The sequence below is a fragment of the Pezoporus flaviventris genome, unplaced genomic scaffold (genome assembly GCF_033815535.1).
Source record: "Pezoporus flaviventris isolate CSIRO_AGI_PZ_B2104156 unplaced genomic scaffold, CSIRO_AGI_Pfla_v1 ptg000007l, whole genome shotgun sequence".
NCBI lineage: Eukaryota > Metazoa > Chordata > Aves > Psittaciformes > Psittacidae > Pezoporus > Pezoporus flaviventris.
The window spans coordinates 48,620,476-48,642,506 of record NW_026892555.1 but is presented as its reverse complement, the minus strand read 5'-3'; the positions used below and the strand labels follow the sequence as shown (position 1 = coordinate 48,642,506).

At 40.3% G+C, this 22,031-nt stretch overlaps 1 protein-coding gene across 4 annotated transcripts; it reads left to right on the top strand.

Annotated features, from left to right (window-relative positions):
- The first annotated feature begins 263 nt into the window (after window positions 1-263).
- Window positions 264-21,772, top strand: THOC1 (THO complex subunit 1). 4 transcript variants are annotated; one of them, XM_061448706.1, is made up of 23 exons: window positions 291-374; window positions 1,214-1,287; window positions 1,394-1,454; window positions 2,164-2,230; window positions 3,329-3,447; window positions 4,642-4,690; window positions 5,208-5,303; window positions 5,605-5,687; window positions 6,186-6,259; window positions 6,846-6,954; window positions 8,121-8,252; window positions 9,360-9,460; window positions 10,682-10,748; window positions 10,928-10,978; window positions 11,573-11,643; window positions 12,532-12,555; window positions 12,965-13,060; window positions 13,965-14,030; window positions 17,423-17,506; window positions 17,736-17,883; window positions 19,297-19,375; window positions 21,117-21,203; window positions 21,307-21,442. In XM_061448706.1, exons 1-22 carry the CDS (start codon window positions 327-329, stop codon window positions 21,173-21,175), a joined length of 1,758 nt encoding a protein of 585 aa, XP_061304690.1. In that variant the 5' UTR covers window positions 291-326; the 3' UTR covers window positions 21,176-21,203; window positions 21,307-21,442. The 4 variants fall into 4 exon arrangements, with proteins under 4 accessions (XP_061304688.1, XP_061304690.1, XP_061304689.1 ...); XM_061448704.1 differs by lacking the exon at window positions 21,117-21,203 and having other exon boundaries at window positions 264-374; window positions 21,307-21,772; XM_061448705.1 differs by lacking the exons at window positions 12,532-12,555; window positions 21,117-21,203 and having other exon boundaries at window positions 21,307-21,772.
- The last annotated feature ends 259 nt before the right edge of the window (window positions 21,773-22,031 follow it).

The following is a 22,031-nucleotide window of genomic DNA, read 5'->3' as shown; positions in this document are numbered from 1 at the left end:
GGTCACCAGAAACAACCACCACACCTGTCACTCCCACACACGTTAACCTTTTAAAGCCGCTTTCAGTTAGACAATCTCACACTGACAAAGGCGACGAGCTGCCTGCTCCTCCCTTTCTCTCTATCCCCCCCGCTCACCTCAGCACCCCAACGGCCGCCCGAGCAGCCACGTCCCGCGCATGCGCTCAGACCCCGCCTGACCGCTAGGGGGCACGGCGGGGGAGTAGGGAGGTGGGGCGTCGGCAGGATGTACGCAGAGGTGTCGGGCGGGAGGGGGGAAGTATGGCGTCATTGGCGGGCGGCGCGGAGCGTCGGTGAGCCGGAGGGATGTCGCCGCCGCTCTTCAGCCTGCCTGAGGCGCGGCACCGCTTCACGGTGAGCCCGGCCGGGCCCATTAGACACCCTCGTTTGGTATCGGGTGGGAGGGTCACTGCGTCTGCGCTCCCGTGAAGGGCTCCGCCTCAGCGGCCGCGCCTCACCGGCCGGGCCCGGTGCTGGGCCCGCAGGCCCGGGTCTCCTTTAACGAGCGTTCAGTGCAGCGGAAATAAAGCTGTATAAGTTTTAGGATAGGGTTTCGTACTTGCCCAGCTCAGCCCAACAAAAGGAGGATCAGCTGTTTGGTTAGCTAATATTAATGTGAAATAAATTATGGCATAACTCCCGCAGCAAAACGTCCGTTGCTTATTATGCTTGTCTCTTGTGCCTCTGCTGAATGATGCTTTTCCGTGTCAGGAGCAGGTGGGGCTGGATGTGTGCGCGGGCTTCTGGAGACCACCGTTTGTGGCCCGGTTTGTTAAACAGAGGGGTTAGGCTTGCACAGGGGTGTTTGAGGCGTAGACGCCTGGTGCCGTAAGATTGATTTCATTACAAGATACGGTAATTTTTATACCAGCTTTTTAGCAGGAGTCTTGTCCCAGGCTGCCATAAACTACCTGTAAGGCAGGTGAAATTGGGGCGGCAGGTGGGAACACAGTTGAGGCTGTTGCAGATGCAGTGTCGGTTGCAGCAGTGTATTCGTCTGTGTTTTGCTTCACCACACAGATTTGGGGTGTGATGTGCTGCTAGCTCACGTCTAATTTCCTAGGCACTTCTTATTTGCTGTATGGAGTCTGGCAAACAGATTCCTTGGTATTTCTGTCCAGTGTCAGAGGAAGGAGGAGATCTGTCTGGTTTTGTACTGGTTTTGTAAGCTTGCTTTCTTTACATATTGGTAGACATCCACCAGAGAGGCCTTGAATGTCAAAAGTATCAAGCCATTATTGAGTGCATTTAACCAGATTCCTGGGAGGTAAGTAAATGCTGCTTGGTTTTTAAAGGTGCCTATTCAGGTACCTTTTTAGTAATCTTTACCTTAGTAGTTGTTATTAACTGATATGGAATGTTTGCATTTGCAGTGAAAATGAAAAGAAGTGTACCTTGGATCAAGCTTTTAGAGTTATTGTAGAAGAAGAAATAGTAAGTACTAAACTGCTACAGCTTATTTCTTGATAAAGCTCAAATTTCTGTTTGCAAGTTAATGTATTAATAGCAGCCTATTTTAGTATAAGAACATACTGTGTATAAAAACATGCATTATGTAAGAGTTACCTAATTATGGTATAATATAGATGATTAAAGGAGATTGGTAGGTTGGACAGAATGGCAGTATTTTATGGATACCACAGCATAGCAAGAGCTGCTGACTTAGCCTTTTCCAGCAGTTTTTTTATAATTCTCATGAAAGTCTGCTATTTAAAATTCTAGTTCATAAATATGCATTATTCTGCAGCTGTACATTTAAGGATGGGGTGGAGTGGGTTATCTATTACTAACATGTAACAAAGCTGCCTGTCAACTAAAAAGAATGATGAAAAGAATCAAATACTGGTTTTTATTGGTATTGCTTGAATGAAGGCTGAATGTGGTGTGCTAATTTTCAGAGGTAAATGACTCTACACAGTAGATATTGTAGGGTCTTTAGCAGTTAGAAGCAGTCAGGAAATGTTGCTCACTCAATAAAATCTTCATCATGTTAACTGACATGTCTGATTTAATAGATAGAAGTTTTGGGAAGTTGAACGTCAGTATTTGTTTTAAGTATGCCTAGTTGGAAGCAAGGATTTTAGTTTAGTTAGATGTATTTAAGTCAGCATAACCAAAGTGTAACACTGTCTTGTTTGTTTAGATAAACAAAGCTCCGTGTGAAAATCTCCTGGCAATTATTTCTCTTGCTATTAATGGAGTCACAGAAGGTGAGCATCTTTCTCTCAAATTTGTTGGCAGTTTTAGGGACCAATTAGGGGAATTTTAAAATCCTAATTTTTGTAAGTTATCTGCAGCAGTTAGCTTTGGTAATATGTGGCCCTTACACTAGCGGTTATGAAGTCTGTTCCATGAGAGGAATGACTTCTAATTAAATTCAGGTGTATGTGTAACATTTGTGTTGTTTTGTTGTTTTTTTTTAATAGAGGAAGATGCATGGGTTTAGTTGAAACATAATTAGCATTTTCTGTCTTTGTCCATCACTGTAAAATACACAGAAGTCTCCCATCATTTTAGAGATGAGACCACTGAGGCAGAGAGGTTAAATGACCTGCAGGTTTCTCTTGTCAGTTGCTGGCAGAGCCAGAAATAACTCTTCCTGGATATCTCTGTTCAGATTGTATCTGTCAGTACAGGACCGGTTTTTAGATACTTGAATACATTTGTATAACTGCCCTTTCTGTCAGAAATCAATGTTCTAACCTCTTCTGAAGAGGCTTTTGCAATCTTCCCTTTGTTTATTTGTTCATATGTTGCATCAAATACTTGTTTGTTTTAATAAGTACAGCTCAACTACATATGTGTTTTATGAACTGTAGAATAACAAGACCGGTGATTATAAGGAATTCAGACATTGCCTAACTACAGAGCATGGGTAGACTGCCTTGGTGCACTGCTTTAGTGGTGCTTTACATGAAGAAAAAACTCGGACTTCATGGGCGTGTGTAGTGTAACTAACTGTGGACTTAGAAGTCTGAAGGAGTTAGTTCACTTGCAGTCTGCAAAAAGATGTGATGTTGTTTCTGACTTTGAGGTGTTTACAACAGTTATTCTTTATTACTTGTTTTATATTAATGCAAGGCTCTTGTAAAGCTCATCTGCATGTATGCACATCCAGAAATAGCTTTACTGGAAGTTCACACTTTAGCCTAAGCTTTTTATTTTTTTTTTCTTCTGTTAGGATTTGTAGAAACCCAGGAGAACTTTTTTCTTCTTTTTTATTTTAACATCATGTCTCTCAGCTACCATGCATCTTTATTGTGTTTCAGTTCAACTTCACTTAATAAAATGTTCCCTATTCCTCATAGGTATCTGCACTGCATCAACACCTTTTGTGCTTCTGGGAGATGTTCTGGATTGCCTGCCCTTGGATCAGTGTGACAGAATTTTCACTTTTGTGGAGAAGAATGTTGCTACATGGAAATCGGTAGGTATTTGTTCAAAATGTGATATAGTTGTACCAGAACTTCTGTCCACCTGAACGATTTTTGCAAACAGATTTTAACTGTCTTTGTATCTGCTTCTGTTAAAATAGCAGCATTCATCACATTTTGTTTCAAGGCTTAAATTTCTGGGCAGCAGAGGTCAAAAAATTAATAATTAAAAAAAAGTCATAATTGCTTTATTTCCAACTGCTTTTTTTTTTTCTTTTACACTATACAGATTTTGTTGCACTAGAAATAATGCACAATTTGCATGAGTAGCTTCTCTGTTGACTTACTATTCAGCTTCTTCCTCAGAGCTGAAGGAGATTCTTCCACCTCTTACCTGAGAGGGCAGAGCTCTTCTTGGTCACTTTCTTAATGAGCTTTCCCTCACAGGACTATAGCAAAAGTGAATATGTTGCCCTAGAATATTTCTGCTCTTGAGGAGCAATCAGTTTTGAGGCCCATGTGAGGGTTTTATGCTCTTGCTGTGCCATGGTGCTATAGCAGGAGAATTGCTGCTGCAGCAGGCTGCTGCACTTCTTGTGCTGCAGCCACTGTTAATTAAAGAGGGAATTCCAGGTCTCAGACAGAAGTCCTAACCTGCCAGCATTTTATTCCAAGATGATAAGAAACCTTGGATCTCGGTATCCTTGGTTTGCTCTTTGTCAGTAGTGCCAGGAATGCAACTCTATAGGTAACAGTTGAAAATCACTCAATTTTCTCCGATTTCTTAACCAGGACTACTTCCCGTAGGCGTTTATTCAGGGTGTTCTGTTTCAGCTAGTATTGTGTCTCCTGGTATATTCGCAAACTCCATTTCTTTCTTCTGCTGCCAGGTTACTGGTACTATTAATACTCTTATTACTCTTGCACGGAATAATAAAAGCAATGAGTAAAAATTAGTGTGTTCCAGAAAAGAAAGCAGGTGCTGCTCCTGCAGTTCACTGTCACATGGGGGTTTTCTGTATGGAAACTGGATTTAAACGTTGTGGCTTATGCTTTCTTGGAATTTATGGGACTGTTTCTTTTACGTTGCCTTTTCATGAAACCCGCTTCTTATTTAAAGGAAGATTCTAATTTAGAGGCAATAGTAGGAATGACTCGTACTTACTCATGGCTTGTGAGTGAATGAAAATCCACTCAAGAAAGTTTTGTGACCTGCTAATGAGCTAAATACCTTTACTCCATTTCAGAATACATTTTACTCTGCAGGAAAAAACTACTTGCTACGAATGTGCAATGGTGAGTTTTTCAGGATGGTAGTTTTTCAGGGGGGTGGTCAGGAATTAAAGAAATCCCTATCTTAGCAAATAGAAGAAAGTTTAATAATTTGATTTACTCTCAGATGCATTCAATAAGTAATCAAGTTAAAAGGCAGATCACACAGCAGATATTCTTGAGTATTGCTGGTTAATGTAAAAGTTGTTCTGACCTTGAGGGAATCTCTTCATCAGTAGAGGTTCTTAAGAACATCTGAGAAATATTCTGCAGCAATGATAAGGCCCATACCAAATGCTGATTTGAGTAGAATTCATTTGAACTGATTTTCTGTTGCTGTTGAAGGTGTTGGGAAAATTGGTAGAATGCATTTGGAAAAAATATGGCCAATCTGAGAAAATTACTAGTGTTTAAATTTACAAATCTTGGTTTCCTTTCATTATCTATGTAGTTCATGTGGTTAGCAAGTCTTAAATTCTAGCATGTGAGAAATTAGAAGAGGAAAAAACACTAACATTCTTTACATTTTTATAATATTTAGACCTCCTAAGAAGATTATCTAAGTCACAAAACACAGTCTTCTGTGGAAGAATTCAGCTGTTCTTGGCTAGATTATTTCCACTTTCAGAAAAGTCAGGTGAGAATTTTTTGCATTGCATTACACTTAAGATCTAACAAAGACTAAATATGCTAAATCTTCTAACTTTATGATGGTAGCAGACAAATCCAGTTGGAGGAAGTCAGTTTGCAATTGTATCTTAGTTCTTGTCTCTACCTTAAATATTTTAAGTATCCTTCATTTGCTGTGATTTCAAACACAGGTTTTAAATGCTGTTTCTGAGAATTTAATATCAGCATCTCATAAAACAACTAACTGTATTAATAGACTTGCATATGATTGCATATCAACTTCACAACTGGCCCTTTGTTTTTCACAGGACTTAACTTGCAGAGCCAGTTTAACCTGGAAAATGTTACTGTCTTCAATACCAATGAACATGAGAGCACTCTAGGACAGAAGGTGAAAATTCCTGTGCCATTTTTCATTCATTCTGCAGGAAACCTGTTAGGCTGTTCACACAAAAACATGCTCATGTGCTTAGTAATCAGAACTGTATGTTCATTATTTGGTTGTTGCTCTCCTAGGCCAAGCTGCTGATTCTGGAAATAGGCATGGTACATTAAACTGTGCAGACTTTGATGGGGAAAAAAGGTGATCTGATTGTGAGGGATAAGCACTGTCACTGCCTGTACTAAGTGTTCCCCACAGTGTATGGAGGATAGAGCTGTCCTTTCGGCTTTTTCCAAGAGAAGTGAGGCTACAATTGCAAAGAGTAGTAAGGTGCTAAACCAGGAATTTGTTATGTGTTTTACTGGAATAATATTTTAGAGATTTTTTGAAGTACCAGCTTAAGCTTTCTGATCTGAAGTGTAATAGAATGTTTAAAATAAGACTGTGAGAACTGCATGCAAATAACAGTGGCATTAGTATAAGTCTTACATTATTTTTTCCTATTAGCACACCGAGGAGAGAGAAGAAGGAATGGATGTAGAAGAAGGTGAAATGGGAGATGATGAAGCACCAACAAGTTGGTGAGCTTGCAACAGTTTTAAAAGTTGAGAGAAAACTTTCCAAAGTGAAAGTAAAGAGCTGTTTGGGAAATATCCTTAAATGTTGTGCTTGGAATTCTGCTTGTCTCCTGCCTGCTCAAGATTAGCTACAACCTAGCAGTGTCTTAATCTGTTTAAGTGGAGTTGCCTGGAAGAGAAAGAAATAAGCAGATCTTTTGTTTGAAAAAGTTGCATACCCAGACTGAGAAGCACTGCTATTCTCTTTGGCAGTTTTTCCAGTTACCTTGACAAATCTTGTTCTGGTAAGATGTAATCAGTACATGCTATATATGCTTTTAGGAGAAAAAGCTGTGCTCCCCTTCATTACCCAGATAGTGAAAAACTCCTAAAATCCCTTTTTCTATTTTTTGCTTTAATGGTAAGAAAATACAGTACTGGATCGAAAACCCCTTTAGGGACAAATTCTGAATTACACATTTCTCTGTTAGGGCTCAGTATTGTCTGTATTTCACTTACAAAAGTGAATCATATTTTCTGTGATTGCAGGTTCCTGAGTAGACTCTAATTTAACACATTGCTTTCATTTTATTTTTAATTTTTCCCCCAGTTCCATTCCAATAGATTATAACCTGTATAGAAAATTCTGGTCACTTCAAGATTATTTTAGAAATCCTGTGCAGTGCTATGAGAAGGTCTCATGGAAAACTTTTCTTAAGGTAATACTGAGTTCATGCTTTCAGTCATTAGGCCTAATTAAAAAAATCACCATTTACACAAGTAGGCGAGCGAGTGCATGAGGATAGAACACTTCAAATGCTTATGCCATTGACAAATAATAGTGCAAGAGAAAATGCATTTTGGTGTTTTCTGAAGTGAGCCTTTGACAGTACACAGTATCAAGATGTACAGTAGATCTCCTAAAAAACTTCTGTAATTCAATAACAGACTTCATATGTTGCAACAGTGCCAGAAGTAACTTTTTTTGTGATTAACTGCAAAAAGCAGAACTTGTTTGGGTTTGTTGTTCTGCCCCCCAAGAAGATAAATGGTCCTACCTAGGCCTAAATCTTAGTTTTGAATAGTCATATTGATCCCAGTCAGATCCTAAAGAGGATAGGTGCCTAATGAAGCAAAGAGAAGAGAATGTCCATTCAGCCAGCTGTTTCAGTTTTGCTTAGTATGAATGTTGAGGGTGGTTTATTGCTAAGCTGCTGTTTCTTCACAATTTGCCGCTCAATATTTACTAAATAAGAAGCCTGAGATTTTTTTTGATCTTCATTCTCTGTGTTCTGGTAATAAAACGTAACATCTGCTCAGACTTCCTAATATAAATCTAGTCAGTGAGGTCTACATTTTTAGCTTTGGGGCAGGGAACGCAGCAAAAGCCCCAACATGTGGTACCGAGAAACTGAGCAAAGCCAGGCTTAATTCTTTCAGCTGAAAGTTTTATCTCATTGCACCTTTAGGGCTCTGAACTGAATTTAAGAGCAGCGCTTCAAATTTAACTCTCATGTCTGTACCTTTTTCTGTATATATTCTGAACAGCTTAAACTGTGTCTAATATAGCACTGTTGTCATGTGGACCTTTTTCTCTTCTAACACCTATACAGCAAAGCAGTGTACTGTTCACAATCCATAACATTGTTTTTTTTAGCATATTTTAAGTACTCCAAATGATTAGATGCTCTGAAATGATAAATAATGCTTTCACTGTCATTTGTGGAGGCCAGAGAAGCCCTGTGTATTGGTGGCAAATGGGTTGTTTCAACTAGCTGTTAGCAAGTTTAAAAATGATTTTACTTGCTTGGCACTAAGTCTAGTGTAGTTCTATAACTACAAAGCTTTTATATTATTTTCAATGTGGTAAATAACTGTTTTATAGTACTCAGAAGAAGTTTTGGCTGTTTTCAAAAGTTACAAACTGGACGACACTCAGGCTTCCCGAAAAAAGTTGGAAGAACTAAAAACAGGAGGAGAACATGTATATTTTGCAAAGTTCTTAACTAGTGAAAAGGTATGTGATTTCTTTTCTCATAATCCCAGACTAGTTGAGGTTGGAAGGAACTGCTGTCTAGTTAAACCTCTCTGCTCAAAGCTCTCAGCCAGAGCATGTTAATCAGCACTGCATCCAGCTGGGTTTTGAATGTCTGTACAGATGGAGACTCCACGGTTTCTCTGAATATCCCATTACATTGCTTGATCACTTTATGTAGATTTATTGTATTCTTTTTCGTTTGATTCTTTTTGCGTATTGCCTCTGTTAATTGATGATTCATGAGCTCCTGTTTCTGGAATAGGATTCTGCAGTAAAGCTGACCTGTTTATTGCATTTGATTTGTATTGTTACATGTTAGGGTTTTATTGCTTTTAGAATTACATTTCCAAAACTTGGCTGATGTGCTATTTTCTGCCTCATAATGGCCTTGTTTAAAATTGCTTTGAAAAAGCTGTTAAGAGGTTTTAATTCTGTTAATATTGAGTTAAAAATGCAGTGCTCTGTTGGATTTAATCCTGAAATTGTTGTCTTCATTTTGGAATAATATGTAACTTTAACTTTTAATTGCATGCATTAGTAGATGACAGCAAGTTGTGGTGCAGCATGAATTTTTCTGGGATAGAAGAGTAGGTAAATTCATCAAAATCCTTTGACATGTGTATTTACAGTTTTAAAATAATGTAGTAGAGAAAAAACAGAACCAGTTGCTTAATTAACACCCAGCAGTCAAAGGCCTTCTTCAGAGAATCTTCAAATGTTCGCTTTGTGTGATTTACCATGCTGCAGCACACAGGGTAGAAACCAAACAGTGTATCACTGTGTGTTGATGAGAGTGAATGCTCCCGTGATAACCAAATTCTGATGTTGTAGGCAGTAGTTCATAGGGAAAGGGAGGAAGCTGTCTTTCAGCTTGCTGAAATATTGGAGTATTTGGTTTTCCAAATTCTGGTTCAGTTCAAAGTGAAGCGCTGTCCTGAAAACATATGTGATATTAAATAGAGCTTCTGTAATGACTTGCCATCGTCTTGTAAATTTACTCTCTCTAGAGTTTACCAGAAAAAATTTGTTGGACTTTTTGCTTTTGTGTGTCTAGTGTCTTTAATGTATAATTCTTCTTTTGTTTAGCTGATGGATTTACAGCTGAGTGACAGTAACTTTCGCCGTCACATCTTGTTGCAGTACTTAATACTATTTCAGTACCTAAAAGGACAGGTGAAATTTAAAAGGTAATGTGGAAATATTTTGTATTTTGGGGATGGGGAGCTAAAAACTTCGAGATATCTCAAAATATTTTAAAAGAGTTTGTCTACTTGTTCTAAGGTTCTTGTGAAACCTGCAGAGCCTTGCATTGAGGCAGGATGTGGCTGAAGTTATTTTACAGCAGGTCTCATTCTTGCCTTTCTCCGCTCCTCTGCGTGATTCTTTCTCTTCTCTTGCTGGGGCTTTAGTGCTTGTTAGACTTGTGCAAATTTGTGCAGTTTACTCAGCCAGCAAAAAACCAATCTGTTCATCTTTGCAGAGTTAGTTTTCTGCCAAATTGATGAGTATAGTGGGGTATCAGAGAGGTAGAGGCCGTGAAAGCTTGGTTAAGGTGAGTGCCAGCCATGAGAGGGAAGAAGTCTTTCTTCATGATCATGTTCGTATTCGCTATTTAAGATATCTAGTGCTTCATTAAAAGCTGGTTGGTGTTATGTTGCTTTTGAATGCTCTAAAGGGAATGTTGATGGTTATGTTTCAAATTGATTCTTCTTGGACCAGTGGAAAACAAAGATTAGATTCTCATCTGGTTGGGTTTTTTACGTGTTTAAAAAAGTTCTGGTCTCAGCTTGGGAGTGAAGTGGGCCATGTTGGATTTATTTCTGTGTTCTTTTCACTTCTGATCACTGATTGCATTATAATTCTGGATGTACCAAGCGACTTGTTTAATGACTTCAGGTTGTGCTATGTAGATTTGACGCTTTGAGTTATTCAAGGTGTGTGTTCTGTATACAGCTGGTAGATTAGTTTGTTTCTTTTACTATGATTTGTCTACAGTACAAACAGCTTTACCTGGGGTTAGAAGAGTTGGGTTGTTTTGGGGTTTTTATTTTAAATCTTTTAATTGTGCACACTTGCTGTGCTTTGGTCCCAACATCAGGATGTGATCTTGAGTTGTGCAAATGGACTTCCTATTGGATGAAGCTGAAAATTGAAAGAATATTCCACAAGCACATCTAGTTAACTCCACAAACTACTAGTAAGTGGTCAGTCCACGGGACCAGACCAGAGCACATTCAGAGTACTTTCTTCAGAACCTCTCTAACACCCCTCAGAAAGTGTGTAGTGTAAATGTGGTGTCCTCAGTGTTATTTTGATGTGCAGTAAACTCTTCAATTATTTTTTTTTTAAGTAAGCTGATTTAGTGACACTTCTTTTTTTTTTTTTCTCCCCCCCCCCCCCGATTCCAGTTCAAACTATGTTCTTACAGATGAGCAGTCACTTTGGATTGAAGATACTACGAAAGCGGTTTACCAGGTTGGTAGAGTAGGTACTTCTATAAAAATTGCATGAAGGAATATCTAGCATGTAATATTGTATCAAGCACCTTTTTGAAGCAGTAGCCATGATTTTCTTTGTGGTTTGTTTTTTTCCTATGTATTCTGCTACAAATACAATGCAAAAAGTTAACTTTTTTTTCTCCCTCCCAATTGTAGCTTCTTTCAGAAAATCCTCCAGATGGGGAAAGATTCTCGAAGATGGTAGAAGTAAGTACTTCGGTGCCTGTCTGAACCAATCTATGTCTGGCATAAATTAGCTTTTGGGGCACATATGTAGTAATTGAGAGAAGTTCTATCTCATCTCAGTAAAAAATATAACATCTTTTTATTTTAGTCATATTTTTCCCATGTTTTTATTAATGTGTTTTTCCTTCTCCTGGGGACAAGTGGAAATGTGCATATATGTGCTTGGCTGCCTATAGGAGAGAGTGGTCATTGAAACTCCTTTGCAGAAAGGAGTGTTGTGCCCAAAGACGCAGAAGTAAAACACAAGTGAAATTAAAAACAAAACTAAAATGTGTGTTGTCTTGCTTTCCTATTTTCTTTTAGTTCAGTTGCATCTATTTTCTTGTTTAGAGAAGAAGAAATAAAGCCTTTCCCACAGTTATTGAAGAGAGAAGATAAGCTTTTTGGAATAAATTAAAGCCTCTGTTTAAGATTATACTGATGACTTTCAAATTAGTGACTGAAATACACTGTAACAAAATTTTCCCCTTCATTTTAGTAGCTCTGTTAAAAACTTTGGGTTCAATTCTGAAGGTTATTATGACCCTAATAATGTGCAATATTATGTTTCTGCAGCATATATTAAATACTGAAGAAAACTGGAACTCATGGAAAAATGAGGGCTGCCCAAGCTTTGTCAAAGAAAGGTAACTATTATGAAGTAATATGATTATTATTGCATAAGTAATAATAATGCAAATGATGAAGTAATGCCTGCTGTTTGTTTGAAATGATGGTTCAGCTTTAGAGTATGTACCCACAGTGTATATGACCATTAATGATTCACACAAATTTAAGATCTGTTTAGGTGGATTTCCCTTCTGTGTGCAGAAGGCTCTTAGATTTCTGCCAAAAAGTCTTAAGGCTTCATTATGTCAGTGAAGATGTGGTTATGAATGTATGAAGTTTCAGGAGAGCATTCCTCACTGTCTCATGGCAACATGTTGTTCCCTTAATACCAAGCATCCAATGACTGAGGCACGCCCTAGCTTTCAGACACTGGTGCCTGACTTGCCCATACATCACTTTGGATTGCCGCTAGCAAAGCTTTTAGCAGTATGGCTTTGGTGGGGCAGCAGAACTGGAGTTTTGTGTAACAGTTCTCCTCTTATGCCGTTTAGTTACTGGGCTTGCCACTTGGTGGTGATCACTTCCCTACCTCAAAGGAAATTATGATTAGGTGGCTTTCACCACTGAAAGGTTTGCTGTGTAATTAGTTACCAGCTACTGGCAAACCTTACACTCTGACTCTACATGTCTATTTGACTGTTGTGAGGTGGTGACCAAACATTCCTCTTCATCCTCCTTCAGTCTGCACACAGTCTATAGGCTCTTTGTGGTAATGAACATCTGGGGCACGATCTCATTGCGCATTTCCTTTTGTGGAGAGATCAGGTGGAGCCACCTCCTCACGATTTTAACTGATTGTGAAAAAGGGAGGGGGGCTGTGAGAAGAGCGAAATGACTGTTGCAGAGGGGTTGTAAAGTAAAATTATGAAATTTGACTTTTATAAATGTTCTGTCTCCTTCTTTAGATCTCAGCCAGAGTTTCAGCTTGGGTAGGTCTTACCCTCACTTCAGTGGTCTGGGATCTCCATTCTCTGATCCCATGAAATCAGGTGCACCTGGGGGAAAAGAACTTGCAATCATAGAGCAGATGATCCCAGCAGCAGGGTAGATCATTCTTAGTATGTGCTGCTGGCAGAAACGTGATTTACTACTTTTTCTGTATCGGGACTCTGATAGACCTTTCAGTTTGTGAGTGAACTAATTTTGGTGTCTGGTAAATTTCTTTCCTTATCCCTACTTTACCTTCTCTCTCCTCTCACCCCCACCTCCTTCCACTACTAGAATCTCAGTCCTTCTGAATACTTCCATTATAATTTAACTGGGTACCATCTGAAATGGCTTGATTTTGTTCTTTAAATATCATTGGTTTGATGCTAAAGAGCATCCTTTTTCCTGTAGGCCTCCTGATTCTAAGCCAATGAGGCCTGTGAGAAAGAGGCCAGCTCCAGAGGACTTCTTGGGAAAAGGACCAAATAAAAAAATCCTTATGGGGAAGTATGTTGGATTTTTTTTGTTACAGGTTTCGGTTGGTTGGTTGGTTGGTTGGTTGGTTTGGGGGGGGGGGGGGGGGTTGACACTGTATGTTTTTCTAGTCAGTAATTTTCAAACTTCCTCCTTTTGGAACTGCCAGGAAAGAACAGCCATAGAATATGTAATTCTTTTAAAACTCACAGTAGGCTTCCTTTCCTTATAATCGTCTCTTGTAGATCCCTTTTAAATAGTCTGTAATTTACAGACTGAAAATCCATTGTTTTCACTTGTTTGGATCAGTTTCATTACTTCTGTCCTCTTTACGTTTTTGCTTAAAATGTTTCTGTGCCATGGGTTTTAAAATAACACCCACTGATAATCTTATCCCTAGGGCAAAGATGTCTTCTTGATAGGCCCTCTCTAACAAAAGTGCCATTCACACTAAGTGCTGTACCTTCTCACTTCCTTCTTTTGGAGAAATTACAGTCTAATTATTGTAACAGTTCACCTAGCCTAGAGAAGAAGAAATTTTGACCTTGATTTTCAAGACTACTGAGTGTTTAGCAAAATATCCCTTCAGAAAAAGATAATGATAAATTATTTCACATTTATCAAAACAGTATGGCCTGGCCTTAGCTGGCTTGGAAAGAGAGTTTGTTACTGTTGCTGACCACAGATCAGCAGGAGATTCTAACAGAAATTTAACACGTAATTTTCCTTGTATGCAACCTCAGATAAGATTTCCATCACTTCTGCTAATTCCTAATATGTATTATCACAAGGTTTGTATAGTATGCTTTATTATAAAGGCCCTGAGGTGAAAATTTCTGTAGTATTGTTTCATGTGTCTGTCTGTGGTGAATGATGGAACATTAAGTGATAGAATGATGAATGGGGGTTTGACATGTGTTTGTGCTTCTCTTTTCAGTGAGGAACTGACCCGCCTTTGGAATTTATGTCCTGATAACATGGAAGCTTGTAAATCGGAGAGTAGGTAGGTAAAAAATGGTATGTCATTCTCTAAATGTCTAATGCTAACTTTCAGTACTCTACTTACACAGGAAATTACAATCATTACAAAATTGGCATAAGGAAAGCATGTAGGATGGTCTTATATGGTATGCCATTTCACTGTGTGTGTTGGAGAGGAGTTGGTTTATGAATCTTTGTCTTGAAATCTCCTTAAAGTTTTCATCACTAGTGTTTAATCTTGGAATCTCCTTACAGTTTTCTTCATTACTGTTTATGCTGTCAGTAATTTTCATTGCTTAGTAAAGTAAAATAAGCTGAAAAACAGATGGAAACTCCCATTTTGTAGAGCATGATTGTCTAATTAATTACCTTATATAATAAAGGAAGGTTGCCAAGTGTGGCTGTAATGAAGTTAGCATGCTATTTGGCTGTGTTTTCCGAAGAGGCATGTGCTTTGAACAATACTGGATGAGAGGAAATCAGTTAGCAAGCATTGTTTTGGTGCATACTCGATCTACTAGTGGTGCAGATGTAGAAAAATACAATTATTGTTTATCCCTTCTGCTTGCACAATTGTAGGAAATACTGAAAATGTACTTTACTGTGTAACTTTGTTTATTATAAATAGCATAATCCTTTCTTGTGCAGATGTGATACCTAATACGAAAATTTGGAAAAGGAAGGGGACAGTTCCCAAAGAGAGCTTTGCTTGTAGTGGCTGTAAAGGCTGGGTGCCTGGGGAGGGGTGCCAGCTGTGCTGGTGTCGTGAGTGGAGGAATTGCTTTTGCAGAGGTTGGGAACTGTGCAGAGGAAGTGCCCTCCTTTCTTGTGAGGCTGGGATGTGCAGGAAGGCCTCTGACAGGATAATTGCCTTTACTAGGCCAAGGACTAAAGGTGGAGTTGTGTCTGGAAGGCAAGCTTTTATTCCCTGTGCACGATTGTATTGTGCTGCAACTTCTTCAAGTAAATAAATAAATAAAACTAAACAAAGGGAGATAAACCAAGACGGTGCATGCCACGGTAAACAGGAAAGAGAAGATCCACGGGGGTCTGGATTTGATTTTAAGCTCTGTTACAGACTTTGTGACAGAATATAGTCAAGTGACTAACTTTTTGCTTTGGTTCCTCATGCCTTCATTCAAATGGGATAATCCTTCCTTCCTTCCTTGTCATCTTTTTAGATAGCTGTTTGTGGGATAATATAGCAGGATTCAAACTAAACGGGTTATCAAGCTGCTTGCTTCGGTTCCACTAGTCAGTGATACAGCTACACTTAAACATGCATGACGCAATGCTTCCCTGGCCAAAACAAGATTTTCACAACAAAATTAAAGTGAATTTGTAGACCAGTGTGCTTCTTTCCGTGCCCCAAATGATTATAAGGTTCACTTGTAGAAGCAGCTGTGCCTCTGTCAAACATGTAAGGAAAACCAGAGATCATTATGAGCTTGCTTTGTACCACTGACGATCTTGGCTTACAGTAACCTACAGCTCTTGAGTAATGTGTTTCTTGCTTGCAGTCTTCAAAGCAGCAAATCCTGATCATTGTGAATATTATTTGGTGGGGGTTTTTTTAGGTCATGGTTGCTTATGTACTGGTTTGAATAGCTTTCAGAAGCAACCTTTAGCTGTTCTGAGAGCAGAAACATCAGTCAGCTCTTTAATATGTCCCATATGAACCATAAAAATTGTCTTTTAAGTCACAGAAGAGCTGAGGTTGGAAGGGACCTCTAGAGTTCACCTAGTCCACCTCTTGTTCACAGCAGGGTCAACCAGAGCGAGTTGCCTAGGGTCTTTGCCAGTCAGGTTTCAAGCATCTCTCTGAGTGGAAAATCCACAACCTTCCTGGGCAGCCCATTTCAGTGTTTGATCACCCTCACAGAAAAGTTGGGGGATTTTTTCTACTGCTGAACTGGAATTTCCTGTATTTCAATTTGTGCCAGCTGCTGCTTGTACTTCCACTGGGTAGCATCCAGCCTGACTCTTTGTTCCTTATTGCCCACATCAGCTATTTACTGCCCCTGAGCCCTGTCTTCTCCAGTGTAAATAGTCCTGGCTCCCTCACCCTCTTCTTGGATGTTAGATGATCCTGTCCATGCACAGCCTTTTGCATTGACCCATATGCCAGAACTGGACCCAGCACTCCAGATATATGTTGCCAGTGCTGAGTAGAAGGGAAGGATCCTTTTGCTTGACCTACTGATAACCCTCTTGTCAATGCAACCCAGGGTGCTGCTGGCCTTCTTTGCCAGAAGGTGCATTGCTGGCCCATGTTCATGGTGGTGTCCACCAATACCTCTTCTAAAAGCTGCTTTCCAGATAGTCAGTCCCCAGGCTGTGCTGGTGTCTGTGGTTGTTCCTCCCCAGGGGCAGAAATTGTCATTTCCCTTTCTTGAACTTCATGAGATTCCTGTTGAGGTACCTCTGAATGGCAGCACAACCCTCTGGTCTGTCAGCCACTCCTTCCATTTCTACACTGCAAACTTGCTGAGGGTGCACTCTGTCCCATCATCAGTAGGTCAGTAATGAAGGTGCTAAATAATAACTGGTCCCAGAATCGAACTAGTGACAGGTCTTGACCTCATGCTATTGATCACATCTCTCTGAGCCCAGGAGCTCAGAGGCTTTTCAGTCCATTTCAAATAAGTTATTTCTCCTTACACCTGTAGCCTTTGGATCTGTATTGAATGTACATTAACTGAAGTACCTTCAGCAGAAGGTGTAAGGGTCATCGTTAAGGAAGTCAGGGAGCCACTAAGATGGAATAATTAAGTGTAACATTAAGCTGCCTTTTGTTTTTCCCCCTCTAAAATTAGTGATCGTAAATAATTGAAATTGTGGAGAAATGGTAATGTAGTTTTCTCTGGTAGCAGATGACACTGAAATAGGGGGTGAGGGTTGATGAGGCTGGTGTTTTACTTGTCCTGTGAAATTGCACAAAACAACCCCTTTGGGGTCTTGAGCACTTGTGAGCTGTGCAAGTGGCAGCATGTTTCTGACACAGCCAGTCAGTTGTTACAGGTGATTTTATAAAAGTCTCCTTTCCGTGTTGCCACAATTCTTGTTTTGGGTCCCATTGTCCTTTTTCACCAAATGCCACTGACATGTTCGTTTCACTTTTTGGTATGACAGAAGGTTTAAAGGCACACAACACACAGTGCTAGTGACCGCTGGTACGCTTCAGTGGCTATAATCAGCAAATAATTTCATAGCCGATTTTATATCGGCAGTCATTTTGTAGCAACGCATATTGAACAGATTCTTTGCTTATTTGCAATTGTTGAATTTGAGTAGAGTGGGTTGGTTTTTATTTTCCTTCAGTTGATAAGCTTGAGATGTGTATGAAGGAATTCAAAACCAGCTACTTTAGAGTAGATTGTGAGGCGTATTAAGCTCCTTAATTTTCTTTTCCAGGGAATATATGCCAACGTTGGAGGAATTTTTTGAAGAAGCTATTGAACAAGCAGACCCTGAAAACATGGTTGAAAATAAGTACAAGTACGTGAATCTTTGTTGTGTCTCACTTCATCTTGATCTCTTTCGTGTATGGATCAGTAAAAGAAAACACACTGTTCTCTGCATTACTAATATCTGTGCAGGACTCAAGTCATGTACAAAAAACGCCTAAGTTTGGACAGAATTGTATTGATTAGTAAATGCCACAGATCTTTTTCTGTGCTTTTCTAGATGCCAGACTGTTGCCAACCAAGCCTGTATTTTATTGTAGGGCTGTGAACAACTCTAACTATGGCTGGAGAGCACTGAGGCTTCTAGCACGCAGAAGTCCCCACTTCTTCCAGCCAACAAACCAGCAATTCAAGAGTTTACCTGAATATCTAGAAAACATGGTAATCAAATTAGCCAAGGAGCTGCCTGTAAGTAATACTATCCTACAATAATAAATGCTGAATTCATTTGACATCCTGCTTGTCTCTCTGCAGTCCATTTGGTACATGGGAGGGAAGGGAGAGAAAAAAACAGAGAAAAAAACATGTATGCTAAAGTAAAACTTTCAAATAAAATTGGTCTGATCTGTGAAGATCCCAGTAAAACCAAACTAAGCAACATTGACTAACCAAGTAAGTGCTGAGCTCTGCCTTGTACTCTGGAAAGCCAGCTGTGGCAGTCCAATTTGTAGGCAGGAATACATTTGTACCCCGTGACTTGGGTTCCGTGTTGCAGCACACACAGAAGGTGTAGCTGGCGTCACTGCTCATGCGTGTTGGTGACTGTGGTTCCTGGGATGGCAGTAAAAGGGGCAGGGCATGCACTGAGCGTTACCACAGCTTTACAGCAGGGTTCTCTACCAGAGCTCTTCTATGAGTTCCCCGACTTCTAAACTATCTAAGGAGGAACAGACCTTGTGGAGCTGTAAATGTAAAGTGTTGACCCTTTGCGTGTTCAGCAGTGCAGATTTGAGGCCAGGGAGGGGTCCTTCAGCTCTTTTACACACAATGATAAGAGAAACTAACAGCTGGGGAAGGGAGCGTTTTCCAAACCTTTGAGTTAGCGCACGAGCCAGCAGTTCCTTGTGGACTGTATCCATGCTTCCATATCCAAGACCTTCCTTGTTTGCAATTTGGAACTACTAAGGTGTAAAGGTTGGATTGCCTTTTTGTTTGTTCAGCTATCACAGTTTACTAGATGCTAATAGCAGTTTTAGTTTTATTGGGAGGGGAAAGCTGTTTAATGTATTAAGGTAGCACTTGGTGCAGTATTCCTCATGGTGCAGCTGGCATGTTCCAAATGTTACGGCAAGAAACAGATACATAGATAGGGCCTGTGACTGAAACATGCAAAGAGGAAGTCAGTGTTCAACAGCTAAATTGAAGAGTGAAAAGTTTGCTGTTTGCATATTTGTTTGCCACTTTTAAGAAGCTTGAAAGTACAGAAAACTGAGGAATTCCTGAGGGAGGAATAAAATTAATGAAGAATAATGACTTTTTGAAAAATACACTTATCAGTAGCGGTTTCACAGGAAGTTCTTCATTTGTTTTTTTATTAAGTAATAAAGGTAGGTGTGCAATGCTTAGTTGTAGTTGTTATGAAAAGGAGAGAATCCTGTGAAGTCGGTGGATGCTTTAACTAGGTTTTTTAGTTAATACTAAGCTTTATTAGAACGCTTGTTACTGGTGGCTGGTATATGGGAGACTCTGGGGGATCCTTAGTTCTCATGTGGAATCATCTCAGATTTTCCATTCTACCACACATTCCAGACAGTCATAGAGCTGTAAAATTTCTCTTTAAACACAAAATTCATCCAGTGATGTTTAGTTCTTTCATTGTAGCCTCCTTCTGAAGAAATAAAAACAGGCGAGGATGAAGATGAGGAAGATAATGATGCTTTATTAAAGGAAAACAATGAAAGTAAGATATGCATGTTCTCCATGTTTGCAGTAGCTCTCTTGCTGTGTGTTGTAGAAGCTGTTTTAACAGTCAGCGCTTCTGACTTAACCAGCATTCATACCACAAAGCGCAGCCTTCCCAGGGCATGGGATACCCATAGCAACCTCTGGGTCTCATGGCCTGCAGTGCTGAAAGCATCTGACTAGTTGAAGTTGGATTAGCCTTTTAATCTGGAGCCTCTTCCACCTTTTCTGCTACATGGTGGTGTTTACAGTGTTAGTAGGTGTATATAGCTAAAATGCCAGCATTGCTGTGTAAAAACCTACCTTGAGTGTTCCATGACCTGCTTCCTTGTTCTTTCTGCCCTTTAATTGCCACAGATAAGTGCCTCTCTCCAGCCCTACTGGAGTGGGTGGTTATGGAGCTTTCAGTAATGGATATATTCCAACTCTGAGATTTTTACGTCCTCTTCATTTAAAATAACTTAAAGGCAAAAGCTGCTCTGTTAGAAGAGCAGCCTTCCTGACAAACTTCATCTCTTGTTCATTCCTCTCCATAAACCACTCCTTCCATTTTGTCTCTTGCCTGTAACCCTGGTACGTTGTACTCCTGTAAGTGTCCTTCACTGTCTCCTGTGTCTGTGGATTTGCCTCCCTCCATCCTCACTCCTGCCTTCATCTCACAGCACATTCTCTCTTGTGTGTTACATCTCTCTGTGCCAGCTCTTGTATCCAGCATGGGCAGGTAGGATATGCAGAGCAGGGAAGCCACACTCTGTCCACCACTGTCAATTTTGCTGAAAGATTTTTTCTGTGAGTGACAAAGCCTCCCATGGGCCTTTGTGAATCTCTGTTCTGTCTCCCTTTTTCATCCAGCAGCTGGCCTTTTCCACAGTCTTCTTGACAATAGCGGGGAAGTTTCCAACTCTTCAGCATAACGCTGCCTAAGCAAACAAACCGCACAGCTTTACTGCATGGAACTTGCATCTTTCTTTAAACCTTGCCATAAAGCAAATGGATGGCAAAGCTGTGGTCCTCTGTGCTTAGAAATAAGGGAAGCGAGCAGAGTGCTTCTGTTGTTTTGTTGTGATCTTCCATTCCTTCTCCTTGATGCAGTGAGGTTTAGTTCAGATAAATGGCACTGGAGAGAGCTGAAACTTCCACTCCACGCCAGCTGGCTCTTCGGGTTGGGATTAACTTAAATGCAATTAACTAATTCAGCCTTGAGGGCTTCTTCTTTTAAGGTGTGAAGCAAACATAGGTGGTAAGCCATAGGTTGTAGACCTAAGCTATAAATGTGAAAACCCCCCTGTGTAATCACTGCAGCACTTGGCTGTTCAGCAGAGCACAGTATTCCATGGTTTTATCTACATGCCAGAATGACAGAGAATTCCTTAAAAGTACTGACTGTGTATTAAAGGTACTACTGTCCTGTTCACAGTCTTGCTGTTAACAAGAGCATGAGGCTTCAGTAACAGTTAAAGGGAAGCAAACTGTTCTTACCTGGGTTCGCACTGAGCAAAGTGACTGAAAGAAGTCTGAGAGACAATTAAATGTTAAAGATCACTCTGTATTTTAATATTATAGTTGACTCATGTATTGAAACTTGCAGGCTGCCTATCAGAATCCTGGTTTTCATTTGGAGGAGGTGGTTCTGATCTACATAAGGCTTTAGAAATTCTCTCTTAATCAAATGGGAGATAACATAAACCCCCAAATATTCTTTGTCACAGGCAATAAGGAATGTTCCTTTTGAAACCCAGGTAATACAGCTGTAAAAATCCATCTGTTCTCAGAGCCCATGAGTAGTTTTAACAGCTGAAGGAAAGGTGTAAGTCATCTGTTTGTTAGTAAGTAAATAGGGGATTTAAACCAGGGCAGATAGGGAAGATGAATTTGCAGTATCTGGAGCCATTCCCTGTCTCTCACTGATTCTTTCTCTTGTTTCCCCAGGTCCAGATGTGCAGCGGGACAAAGCCATGACGGGCGACCAGATCGAGGCAGTTGCGAACAGGCTTGGGGAGCAGTGGAAGACCCTGGCCCCCTACTTGGAAATGAAAGATGCTGACATCCGGCAGATTGAGTCAGACAGTGAGGACATGAAGATGAGAGCCAAGCAGCTGCTGGTCGCCTGGCAGGACCAGGAGGGTGCCCATGCCACCCCTGAGAACCTGCTTCTGGCACTGAACAAAGCTGGGTTAGGTGACCTTGCAGAAAGCCTGAGCAACGACACCGAGAGTGGCAGCTAACTCATTCCAGCTGCTGCTCAACCCTGTTTGGTTTGGGGGGGGTGTTACTTGTTATGGTGGTTGTCATTATCATCAATTGTGACTGTTTCGGTTAATGGTTCCTGTTGTTGCTAGGTAACAGATTTTTAACAGGCATCTGATGGTCAGTAAAAGATAAAACTTTTTAATAATGTGTTGAGTTGTGCAGACTTGCTGAGAGAAGGGTTAGTCACCCCGGTGCGGGAATAAGAAGCTTCATCTTGGCTGGTGGAAGGGTGAAAGGGAGGGTGGGAAGTCAGGCAGCTTTCTGTGCAGCCATCAGCAAAGCTTGGGTCGCTCCAGCTGGATAGAGCAATTGATGGTCCCTGTGACCACTGTCCCCGTGCAGTTTCTCAGAGCATGGACCTGTGAGCCAGCATTTTGGGGTGGTCGATGCTGTAGACCATCAAA